Source organism: Nematolebias whitei, chromosome 3 (assembly GCF_014905685.2).
Source record: "Nematolebias whitei isolate Nwh7 chromosome 3, NemWhi1, whole genome shotgun sequence".
Lineage (NCBI taxonomy): Eukaryota > Metazoa > Chordata > Actinopteri > Cyprinodontiformes > Rivulidae > Nematolebias > Nematolebias whitei.
The window spans coordinates 23267307-23278801 of NC_056500.1; the positions used below are offsets into that span (position 1 = coordinate 23267307).

General features: G+C 37.7%; 1 protein-coding gene across 1 annotated transcript in view; it reads right to left on the minus strand.

The window, feature by feature from the left end:
• Positions 1-1566: 1566 nt before the first annotated feature.
• Positions 1567-11495, minus strand: part of shc2 (SHC (Src homology 2 domain containing) transforming protein 2) — a 17596-nt gene continuing 7667 nt past the window's right edge. Inside the window, exons 3-12 of the mRNA XM_037674684.1 lie at positions 9804-9864; positions 9543-9662; positions 9099-9152; positions 8897-8948; positions 7317-7443; positions 6057-6237; positions 5352-5445; positions 2228-2392; positions 1779-2125; positions 1567-1695 (exon numbers count right to left, since the gene is read on the minus strand). Coding sequence (XP_037530612.1) covers positions 1567-1695; positions 1779-2125; positions 2228-2392; positions 5352-5445; positions 6057-6237; positions 7317-7443; positions 8897-8948; positions 9099-9152; positions 9543-9662; positions 9804-9864 — 1330 coding nt within the window. The remainder of the gene's footprint in view (positions 1696-1778; positions 2126-2227; positions 2393-5351; positions 5446-6056; positions 6238-7316; positions 7444-8896; positions 8949-9098; positions 9153-9542; positions 9663-9803; positions 9865-11495) is intronic.

Here is an 11495-nt window from a genome sequence, read left to right on the forward strand (position 1 = left end):
TATATATATATATATATATATATATATATATATATATATATATATACACACATACACTCTGAGACAAAAGCCTATCAGAGTACTTATTAAGGCACTGAAGTACGCGTATGAGCTGTGAAGAAAATGTGGATATAATGAGTTTGAATGCAGATGAGTTCACATTTAACTCAGGATTGACAATAAATCTGATCAGTAATATCACACGATAAAACAGCATGTGCCTCCTTCATCAAACAATAATCATGGTGAAACAAACAAACGTACACTGGAGGATTTAGATAAAAATATATGTGTGAATGTTATATACATACATATATATATAAATATAGATATATATAGATAGATCTATATATATATATATATATATACTGTATACATATATATATATATTGTATGTATATATATATATATATATATATATATACACACACACATATATATGTAGTATATATAAATATATACTGTATATATATATATATATATATATATATATATATGCAGTATATATGAATATATATACTGTATTTAAATATATATATATATATATGCATATATACATACATATATACTGTACGTACAAATATATATACACACACACACACATATATATGTAGTATATATAAATATATACTGTATTTTTATATATATATGCAGTATATATGAATATATATATACTGTATTTAAATATATATATATGCATATATACATACATATATATACACACATGTATGTATATATATATATATATATGAAATGTAATAAGGAATGTGCATCTTGTATGTCTGACACTGAACCATGTTTCTTGTTTGTGCCTTGTCAGATGGTGCAGACGGGTGAGTCTTTATAGTCCAAAAGGTAAAACACTTCATTTGTTTCTGACAGTCACAGAATAAGTCACTTGTTGCATTTTCAAAACTATTTTCTGACATCTCTTTTTTTCATCAGTCAGTTTTTGTTTATCCAGGGGATTTTCACTGTTGGCAGAAAGTTCGTCCGCAAATTACTGGAAGCGCTTCATGATTACAGCCTCTGCTGAACGTCTTTTTCTTCTTCACTCTGCCTCCAAACTCAGTTTGGAGTTTCCTGAGGCTGGGTCCTCTCCAAACAACTGTCAGCTGGAGATTTGACCGTTTTCTTTTTGCAGCTCTGGCGTGAGTCGAACTGTGAATCCTGGTTAGCTTAATGTCTACAGGTGGGTGGAGTTTATGAGAGAATGACACTTCTGATTTAGTCCTGAAGCCAAAAACAAAAAGAATCCAAGAAATGATCTTTATTCCTGAGAGCTAAGTCATGATGAAAGCATCACTTCCTTCAAGATGAATGTGTTTTTTTAGGTAGAATACCTCCTTGGATACAGAAGAAGCCAGCTCTCAGACATGTTGAAGAGAAACAGATGACACATTTATTATATAATAGCATCATATGTGGCACATGTGTGTACCTACAAGCAATTTTGCAAACATTATAAATATCTATATAAAAAAATGAGGTAAACAGCAGAAGATTGCTTATATTTGAGCAAATCTACTTAAGTCCTAACTTACCATCTCAACCAAGCCAGTTGTCTCACTGTTTCCTCCTTACAATCTGTTTAAGGTGGAGCTCACTCTCTGCTGCCACGATTGGCAGCTGGTTCTTAAGGTGGTATGATATCAGGTGGCCTATACTCTCAAACAACATGTCTTTGGTCCGGACCTTTGCAGAGAGAAGAAGGGATTTGAGTCCACTCATGATAAGCAGTGAACTGCATCAGATGTTTCAGTAGCCGTCAGACTCACCACGCCCTCGGGGTCCACTAACAGCAGGTGTTTGGGCAGGCCGCAGTGCATGCCTGTCAGCACATACTGCCCAGGGTTGGTGGTGCTCTCGCGCACAAGAAAATCCCCATCTCGGACCAGAATCTTCTCTGCGTCTCTTCGGCTCATGCGGCTGTGGTACCACGGCTCTCTGCGCAGCTGCTCCTCGTTGGGGGCCACGGGGGCCCTGCGCCTCGGTGGACTGGGCCACTGCTCCTCCAAGTTTCGAGCAGCTCCCGCTGCAGCTTGAGAAGCAGAACCTCCTGGTGTCCTGGAGCCAACTGCTCCACCACAGGCCTCGTGAAGCTTCAGGGCGTCCTCAAAAGGTCCTGCAGGCACAAGGGGGGTATCACAACAGAGATTTATTCATCCTGCTGTGGTTTTTCTATTCAAAGATAAGTAAGTCCCACTGTACTTGTCAGAGTACTCACTCATGTCGAAGAGGTCTTTCTTTGGACTGTCGTGGGCCTTGGCCCCTTTGTGTCCTGCGCTCTGTGTGAGTGACTCCAGGTTCTCCAGGCTCTGGGTGTTTACGTATTGGTGCTCCTCGTAGTCCTTGGTGCCCGACGGCTGACCGTCAGCACACAGGTACCCATCTGATGTCAGAACAAAGACATTTCTCACTGACAGCTGGCTTAATTTCTCTTCCTGAACTCTAAACTTTGAATATATTGTACTTTGTCCTCTCTCCAGTGGTTGATTTTACTATTTAAAACCTTCACATTTATCACAGAGTGTACCAGATTGTGTACTGCTGCTAAGCCTAACCTGTGCTAATGATGCAATGATAGATCATACTTATTGCTTATTATTATTATTATTATTATCATTACAACTTATTGTTGACATAAGTATGCCACCTAACAATCTGTTCAATAAAAAAAATAACAATTTGACATTTGAAGTTGTTTCAAATCAGCAGAAATATTCTCATTACATTTGAAATAGTTATAAAACCATTTTTATATAATAAATTTTTTGAGCAAAGGTGCAGAAAACTTCTTCAGATTATTAATATCTTAAGCATACTTTTTGCATTCTTCTCATCATTCATCATTTAAAAACTGTCAGAGGTTTTAGCCACAACTTGCACCTGTAATGTGTAAGTGTCTTAAATTGCGATGTTTTTTAAACTTGCATTGTATTTTATGTTGTATTACCCAATGTTTTGTTGTAACTGTTTTAACATTACTGTTATTAAGACTGTTGCTGTATTTTTAATGGCTTGTTTGCACCGTGCACATTGCCCAGGATATCCTTGTAAAAGAGATGAATAATATCAATGGATTTCTTTACTGGTAACATAAAGGTAAAAAAAATAGAAACAGGACATTTTGCGTGTAAATCCCAGATCTTCTAATCTTAATGTAATCTGAAGAGAAGAATCTAAACTGTCTCTGAGTTTGTTGGAAAATAAACCATCTTCAGGACACAAAGCAGCGATTACCACACTTTTTCACACAATGACGTAGAAAACAGCAGCCGAGCTCCATAGTTGATTAAACCGAACAAATAAACTCAAAAACATCTGAATTCCACAGAAATACACCAAATAGCTAATAAAAAGTTGGGTACCACTTTACAACAAGGCTCCCTTTATAGATTGCTAATAAATAGTTTATAAGATAAGTTGTTCATTCCTCTATAAACACTTTATAAATCATTAATAACTGCTTATTCTGCATTAATTAAGGGTGACAGAGAAAAAACTGACCAGTTTCTTGCCAAATAGTGAGCCAGATCTGTTCATCTATATATTTCATCTATAAACATTTCAGACTAAGTTACTAATTTGTAAGCACAATAACCTTTTGTAAACATATTATTTTAGGATAAGTACAATATTATATGCTAAAGAAATGGGTTTACAGATGATTATTGTGCTACAAAGTAGTAACTTAGTCTGAAATGTTTAATGTAACAACTCTAGATGAAATATATAGCTGAAGAGACTTGTCTCACTATTTGGCAACAAACTGGTCAGTTTGGTCTCTCTGTCACCCTTTATTAACACATAATAAGCAGTTATTAATGATTTATAAAGTGCAGTGGTGGGATGTAACTAAGTACAAATACTTCGTTACTGTACTTAAGTACATTTTTCGTGTATCTGTACTTTACTTAAGTAGAGTTAAATGTGGGTACTTTATACTTTTACTTGACTACATTTTACATCAAGTATCTGTACTTTCTACTACACTACATTTCTATAATGTGTTGCATTACAAGTTACATTCATGTTGTGGCTTTTTGATTTATTTGTTACTTTGAAAGTAACCAATGGTGAGAGGAGAGTTGGTCCATTGAATCACTGCAAAGTGTGCAGGTAATGTTAGGCCCACCTTCAAGAAGAACTGGGCCAATGACATATATTGTAGTATTTATGTCACTGAGCTGGGTGCACCTGCTGCACCACTAACACACCCAAAATATATTCCACCACAAGAGAGTCACCCAGAAGATATGCTCCACCCATGGCCTTATTTAAAGACTGTTCAGTACAACAGGACAGATTCTCTCTCCCAAAAGAACCAGACTGGACTCAAAAATCTTTGAAAACCAACTTCTTCTGAACTTGAACAAGAAATTCTTGCTGCAATATTAAAATGTGTCAGTTCATGGGATGTTAGGAGACAAGAGATGTCTCCAAATGTCTCGACACTCATGTCCAAGTTTTAAAAATGGTGTCAGGAAGTTAAAATATTGTTCAGTATTGACCCATTACAAGGTTGAATAGACAGTATTTTAACTAGAGTTGATGACAAACTGGAGTTGAAATAATCAAAGCCTGTTCCTTTGTTAGTTGTGTCTAATGCCCCTTTTGTTCAGGCAGACAACTTTTACTTAAATGTGTTTACTGCCGTTAAAATGACACATGGGTTTTGATTTGTGTTTAATAAAAACTTTCAAAGGTTAAATCATTCCTCTCTTATTTTGATTAATGGCATTTAACTCTGCAGGTCATCCATGAAATTCTGACGCACAGAATCACAGGTCCAAGTGTGAACTGTGTCACAATAAAAACATGTATTATCTGCAGCATTGTTCATTAAAATGACTCAACACTATTAATGTATTACAGGAAATATACATATGGTAGGCAGACTTAAAGATATGTAGACCATTACATTAGGTAATACATTCAGCAAGTACTTTTACTTTTAATACTTTAAGTATTTTAAAAGCTACTTCTACTTTTACTAGAGTACATTTTTGTCTGTTTATTTGTACTTTTACTTAAGTACAGTGTTTGAGTACTTTCTCCACCACTGATAAAGTGTTTGTAGAGGAATTAATAACATATCTATAAACTATTTATTAGCCATCTATAAGGGGAGCCTTATTGTAAAGTGGCACCAAAAGTAGTTTCAGTAAATAAATGAAAACACAGAAACTTTAAACATTATTTTAAAAAATATAATAAAAAAAAAACTTCTTAATGTTGATTAAAATGGCCTAAATCAAAGTAATTTTGCCACAAACAATCGCTCACTCTGACTCAAGAAAACCTTTTTTTAGCCTGTTTTCGGCCCTTCGTGCCACAGGATGTCTCACCCGAGCTGCAGGTGGTCTCCGTGTCCCAGTGAAGCTCATAACACAGCTGTCCGGGTGGGTAAGACGCCTGCTCCCTCTTGGCTGGCGATCCCATCTGCTAAAACACAACCACACCCAAAGAACACATCTTAAACCAACAACCTTCTACAGAGTCCTCATCTGTAAACAAGCTGCACGGAGAGGCCGGTGGTTTCTAACACCAAACCTTTTCATGCAACTGTGTGTGGCGTTGTGGTGCAGACATGAGACAGTTACAGAGTCCATGTTCATGCTACAGTTTTGTTCAACTACATAGAAGGCTAAACAAAACAGATAATCAGAGAGGAGCCAGGTGTTTCAGACAGATTCTGATTCTGTCTTTCTGTGACCAACTTTGATCATAATTATAACCACCAGATGCAGTTTCTATTACATCTGAGAAAACATTAGACCATAAAGTTTCATCGCTGACAGCTCTGGTTTTATTAGGGAATCGAAAGGTGAGAGAAAATTAAAAAAGACAACAGATCTAAACCTCACTCGAGCATAAATACAGAGTTCTTCCAACATATGCTTAAAAAAAAACAAAAAAAACTTGAATGATGATATTCATTTGTAGTATAAAATGCACACTGTGTATGTAGAATAGGTTTATGGTTATCACTGACCATCATAACAGCATCCAGAGCTGGACATGATCAACTGCACTAATGTCAGGACACTCACTTGATGTGCCATCTTGCTCTGTGGTTGGGTGTGAATGTGGCCCAGTAAGGCTCCAGTGGGCCTGAATCTGGAGTCCACGATTCCCCCGACAGGGGGCTCCTTCCCTGGGATGCTGTTGTAGTAATCATGCTCAGAAAAGTCTTCCTCTTCCCCCCACATGGGCTCCTCCATCCTGACAGGCCTAGAATGGGATAGAGAAGAAGCGAGGTTATATGTTTCAGAACAGTCTGAATTTGTTTTTTTTTAAATTATCTATATCTGAGAAATCAGTTTTATATGGCATGCTAAAATAGCAAATAATGTAGTCATCCCAATGTAAACTCTAAGATTATTAAATAACCATAAATACGATGCCACTGACAGGAAGGAGTGTGTTTTGATCGCTCCACCCGCTTCGAATGTTATCAGCCATTAAATGATCGTTATTAGTTATCATCCCCATATGTAGTGGTCAGACGGCCCCTCCTGTACCTCCTAGTGGGTTTAAAGATACGTTGTTAGCCATGATAATAGGCTCCGTTTTACCTTTGTTAGCGCTCATAATAGCTTCACGTGGTTAGGTTTAGGGTCTTGGTTAGGTTTAGGCACAAGGGTAAGGGGGTTAAGTTTAGGGTTGGTCCTCTGGGTCAGGTGTAAGGTTAGGTTTAGGAAAAGGGTTGCATAAGCTGAAAAAAAAAAGACACTTCCTGGTTTACCCCTGTGCAACGCTGCCTATTATCAGCGATAATAACGTACCTTTAAACCTACTAGGAGGTGGGTGGGACAGTCTCACCACTTTATGGGGATGATAACAACTAATAACGACCATTTAATGGACTGATAACATCCGAAGCCGCTCGTGAATCTACGGTTCCTGCTGTATCTGCAGGAACATCAGTCAAGTCCTAACGTTTGGTCGTGATGTGAGAAAATCTGCGTTTTCAAAATACGAGAAGGACACAAGCGTTCACGTCTCATTTTTGAAAGAACTTTGGCTCTTTGGTGCAGCTTTGATGGACCTGTTGGGTGTTTTTAATGTGCAATTATTAAAACTTCCATCACATTTTCGTTCATGGCTCCAAACGGGAAGGCAACAGTGTGAATACTGAATCAATGTTCACACAAGGAGCAGGTGGACTTGTAAAATTAAAGTAAAAAACAGGACTGAAACAAGACGAAGGCTTACATACAAGAATCTGACCATGAGCAAAACTGAGGACAGAGGGAGTTGGGTACTGAGTCAGAGCAGCTGAGATTACTGATGAACAGTCTTTGTGTTACCTTTCTACAGACGCCATGGTTTTAGGAGGGCTGTGGAGATATTGTTTGAACTGCAGCTCGAAGGCCTGTCCAATGGTGCTGATGACGCTCTGGGCTAAACCATCTGAACACTCCAGGATGTGGCATGCTGAAAAACACCCAACAAGAATTGCAGACATAAACAACAAGAAACCTGCTTACTTTTGAGCAATGTGTAAAAGTGAGCTTCGTTTTGTGAATGTTTATGAAGCATTCACACTATTGTGATCCATTTATCTTCCGTACAATTTCAGCATCTTTCTCGTTCCACAATTTTTGTGCTATTTTATCGAATCATAAATCAAAACGTTCAGCTCTTTCACAACAATCCTGCTATGACGTTTGGTATTGATGCAACTTTAGCTTTTTGAAATATTTAGCCGTTGCGGCCATTTTTTTCTCATAGAAAATTAATTTAGCTCATTTTACATCCTTCATATCTTTAGATCAGTTTACAACCTTTTACTGCTCCTTTCATATTTTATTCCAGTTCAGCATCTTTCAGCTTCCTTGTGCAAGTTTAAACTTTTTCAGCTTCTTTCAGCTAATTTCAGCTGTTTTTCAGCTGTTTTGAGCTCCTACAACACTTTTGTGCATCTTTTAACTTGTTTCTGTTCATTTCAGCTTGTTATGCTCTATGCAGCTTATTTCTTTAAGTTTCAACTTTTTCTGCTATTTCAGCTATTTTTGCTGTTTTTATGCTAATGTTTTTTATTCCAGCTAATTCCACATTTTTTTTGCATTCATTTCAACTTTTTGGGCTTAATTTAGCAAAAAATGTGCTCTCTCCACTGCCTTCTGGTAATTTAAGCTTCTTTCTGTTTTTTTAGCTACTTTTCAGCTGTTTTTTTTTTTTTGTTGTTGTTGTTAATTTCAGCATTTTCCAGATAATTTCCAATTTGTGCTCATTTCTTTTTCTTTCAGCCGAACTGGGCAACATTGTGCTCTCTCTACACTTCTGCTAATTTAAGCTTGTTCCACATTTTCAGCTAACTTTTTTTTAATTAGCATTTTTAGCTCATTTCATCTGTTTTTAGATAAATTCAAGATTTTCGTGGTGATTTCGGCTACTTTCAGCCTAAATAACTTTGTTCTACTAATTTCAGCTTGTTATGATCCTTTCAACTTCTTTCTGCTAGTTTCAGCCTTTTCTGCTATTTCAGCTTAGCTGTTTTTGTGCTAAATTTAGCTTTTTCAGCTAATTCCACATTTTTGGAGCTCATTTCAGCTCTTTTCACTTCCTACTGATAGTTTGTTTCTTTTTGCCTTTTCAGCTAACTTTTTTGGTGATAATTTCAGCTTGTGTAGCTAATTTCCTAACCTTTTTGCTCATTTCTGCTAAACACAATTCAGCAAATATCTGTTTTTTTCTGCTTTATTCTGCTAACTTTGGCTTGTTCTTCCATTTCAGCATGTTAATTTCAGCTGTTTTTGTTAGCAAGTTCTTCAGCAATAACTATTCACACTGCATTTTTGCAGGAATTTCTCTATTTTTTATTCCTATCAAAATATTACAGCTCATCATGAACTGGGCAGTGAGGAGGAAGGTGTTCAGGGCATACCTCTCTGATTTATGGGATCCTTGGCCACATAGGCAACATAATCAGGTGTGTCCTGCAGAATCCAGGAAAATTCAGTTAGGCAAAACTTATTTTAGATATCTGTCACTAAATCTATTGATTTGTTTAGTTACGTATAAGGTTGGAAACCAGAATAAGGCATGTCTGTCATGTTGTGGTATAAACATCTAGTCCAGATACTCACTGTGTCTCCTCCAGAGGCGAACGAGATGGACTGCATGGGATGATGTGCGATCACCTGAAAGAGACAAGTAAAGACTAAAGACAGGTGTGAAGCGACATAAATGTAGCATTGCTCAAAACCGGATGTGAAATACTTTACTCTTTGACTTAGCTAAAGGTTTTACACTTACCAACACTTGGCAGCTCACTTTAGAGGTACACAGTATTTCCTACATGTTTTATTTTTTCATTTAAATATTAATAAATAACCTTACTGCATTTCAATTTTAATACTAATCATGACCTAGAAGCTGTATAAGGTCAAGTGAAGTAAAAGGAAACCAAACCTTCAAAAGTAACAATTAACATTCTTAGAAAAGCATCTATTGGTTCATATGTCACCACTGTACAATAAAAACACCAGTATGTTCAGTTCATTTTCTTCCTGTTAATAAAGTCATCTGACCTGTCGCGTGGTTGGGATGAGCAGACCGAGTCCGTCTACAGAAATGTTGACAGCGATGCTCATGCCTGCAAACCGCAGGTTACTTTTCCCCATGACTGACTGCAGAGCTTTGTTTGGGGACTGCATCCGAAAGGAGACACACAAGAAATACATTTAGAAGGATGCAAGAACACAACGGCGGGGCTGTTTCACAGAGAGAATTTGACAATGGTGGAGATAAAAGTACAAATAAATTTAATAAATTATACATTTACAAATAACCTTTTTCCGCCAGGCCCCCTTTCCTCCCGGCACAGCTTCACACAGCCTGTTGATGGCTTCCCTGATGACGAAAATGAGAATAGTTGTGGATCAGATTGAAGAAAAGAATAACTGATCACTTATTGATCATGTGGAAATGATATTAGTATCAGCACACCCATAGAAAATAAAATAGAGCTTGATCAGGAAGGTAGAAAACTGTTGCATATATCAAGGACAGTCAAACACTGAAAGAGGGTTTGTTTCCTTTCTGCATCTGAGGTCAAAGGTCAATCGCTGTTTGAAAGTCATGAAGGGTTTCTACCTTGTCTGCTTACCACATACTAACTTAACTTTGCTAATAATGTTCGTAAACTTTACAAAACACAGGTAACGTCAAAGATTTGCTGGAATAAACTGGGAAAAAAAAGATAAATAGACATTGATGTTTACATTTGTTTTCCTCGATTTGTTTCTCTCTATAGATTTGTTCCGGTTTAGCAAAAAGCAGCTAAAGCTTCTGAGAATGGCTGCCCAGTGGACGTCCATGTCCTCCTAGTGAGAGTGCATTTGTGTGGGATGGAGACAAAATGTGGATCTGAGGAGGGAGCTCGTCATCTCTCTGCCAGCAGACAGTAAAGGGACAACAATCAAGAGCCCAGCTGCCCTTATCAAGTGGCTCGTAAATATTTAAAAAGCAGCAGCGTCCCAGGCCCCATCTCAAGTGAAGGTCTTTTCAGGGATTTTTGAAAAACACAGAAGAAGAGAGGAAGGAGGAGGAAGACAGAGGTGGGCTGTTGTTTTTGTCTGCAGTGGTATCCACCCTGCAGAGACGCTGCTGCACAGCAACACAGAGAGAAGCTGCTGGGAACCAGCAACGTTTTCACTGCAAAGGCCAAAAAACAGTCTTCAAATTTCCACAACGGTGTTTCTGTTTGCTTTGCTGTGTTCTGGGACAAAAACAAAATCATTGCCATGTGCAGATATGCAATGCAGTTCTTGTGTGCAAGAGTACATTTTAAGGGATACTTAAAGTGGTCAAGACACAATAAAACAGTTTGATTGACAGATTAAAGATGCAATAAAACATAAAGGGCCTGTGCTGTTTGAACAAAAATTCACTGTGGTGTGAGTTTTGACACCATAGAAAGCTGATAACTGCAACACATTTATCTTTAACGAACAGCAAACCCATGAGCAGCCATCTTATTCTGAGCGTGGCTTTTGTTTTGCACACTCCTCCTCCTAGAAGTCCCAGCCAAACAAACACACAATCCATCAGGGCGTGTTCACAAAGACACTGCAGCTTTCAGCTGTCATTAGAAAACATCATCAATTATAGATCTCCCACTCTATCACTCCATCGCTGCTGCCACCCCACCCACCCCTACGTGCACTTAAGCCTCAGCTGCACGGTGGGCTCAGATTACCAAAGATCGATTGTGGAGGAGAGATGGTCGGGTGATAAATACTGGGGGGGGGCAAAAACAACTTCACGTGTGGAGTAGGAAAACATGATGAAACGCACGTGCAAAAGAGCCTCAGGTGTGGTTTCATATAGAAACACATATTGTCTGTACAATGAACACGCACTGTATGTTGGACTGGTTTTAACTGGTTTTAACTGTGATTGAAACTTCCACATCTGAAGAATCAGTGAAGCATGATAGATAGATAGATAGATAGATAGATAGATAGATAGATAGATAGATA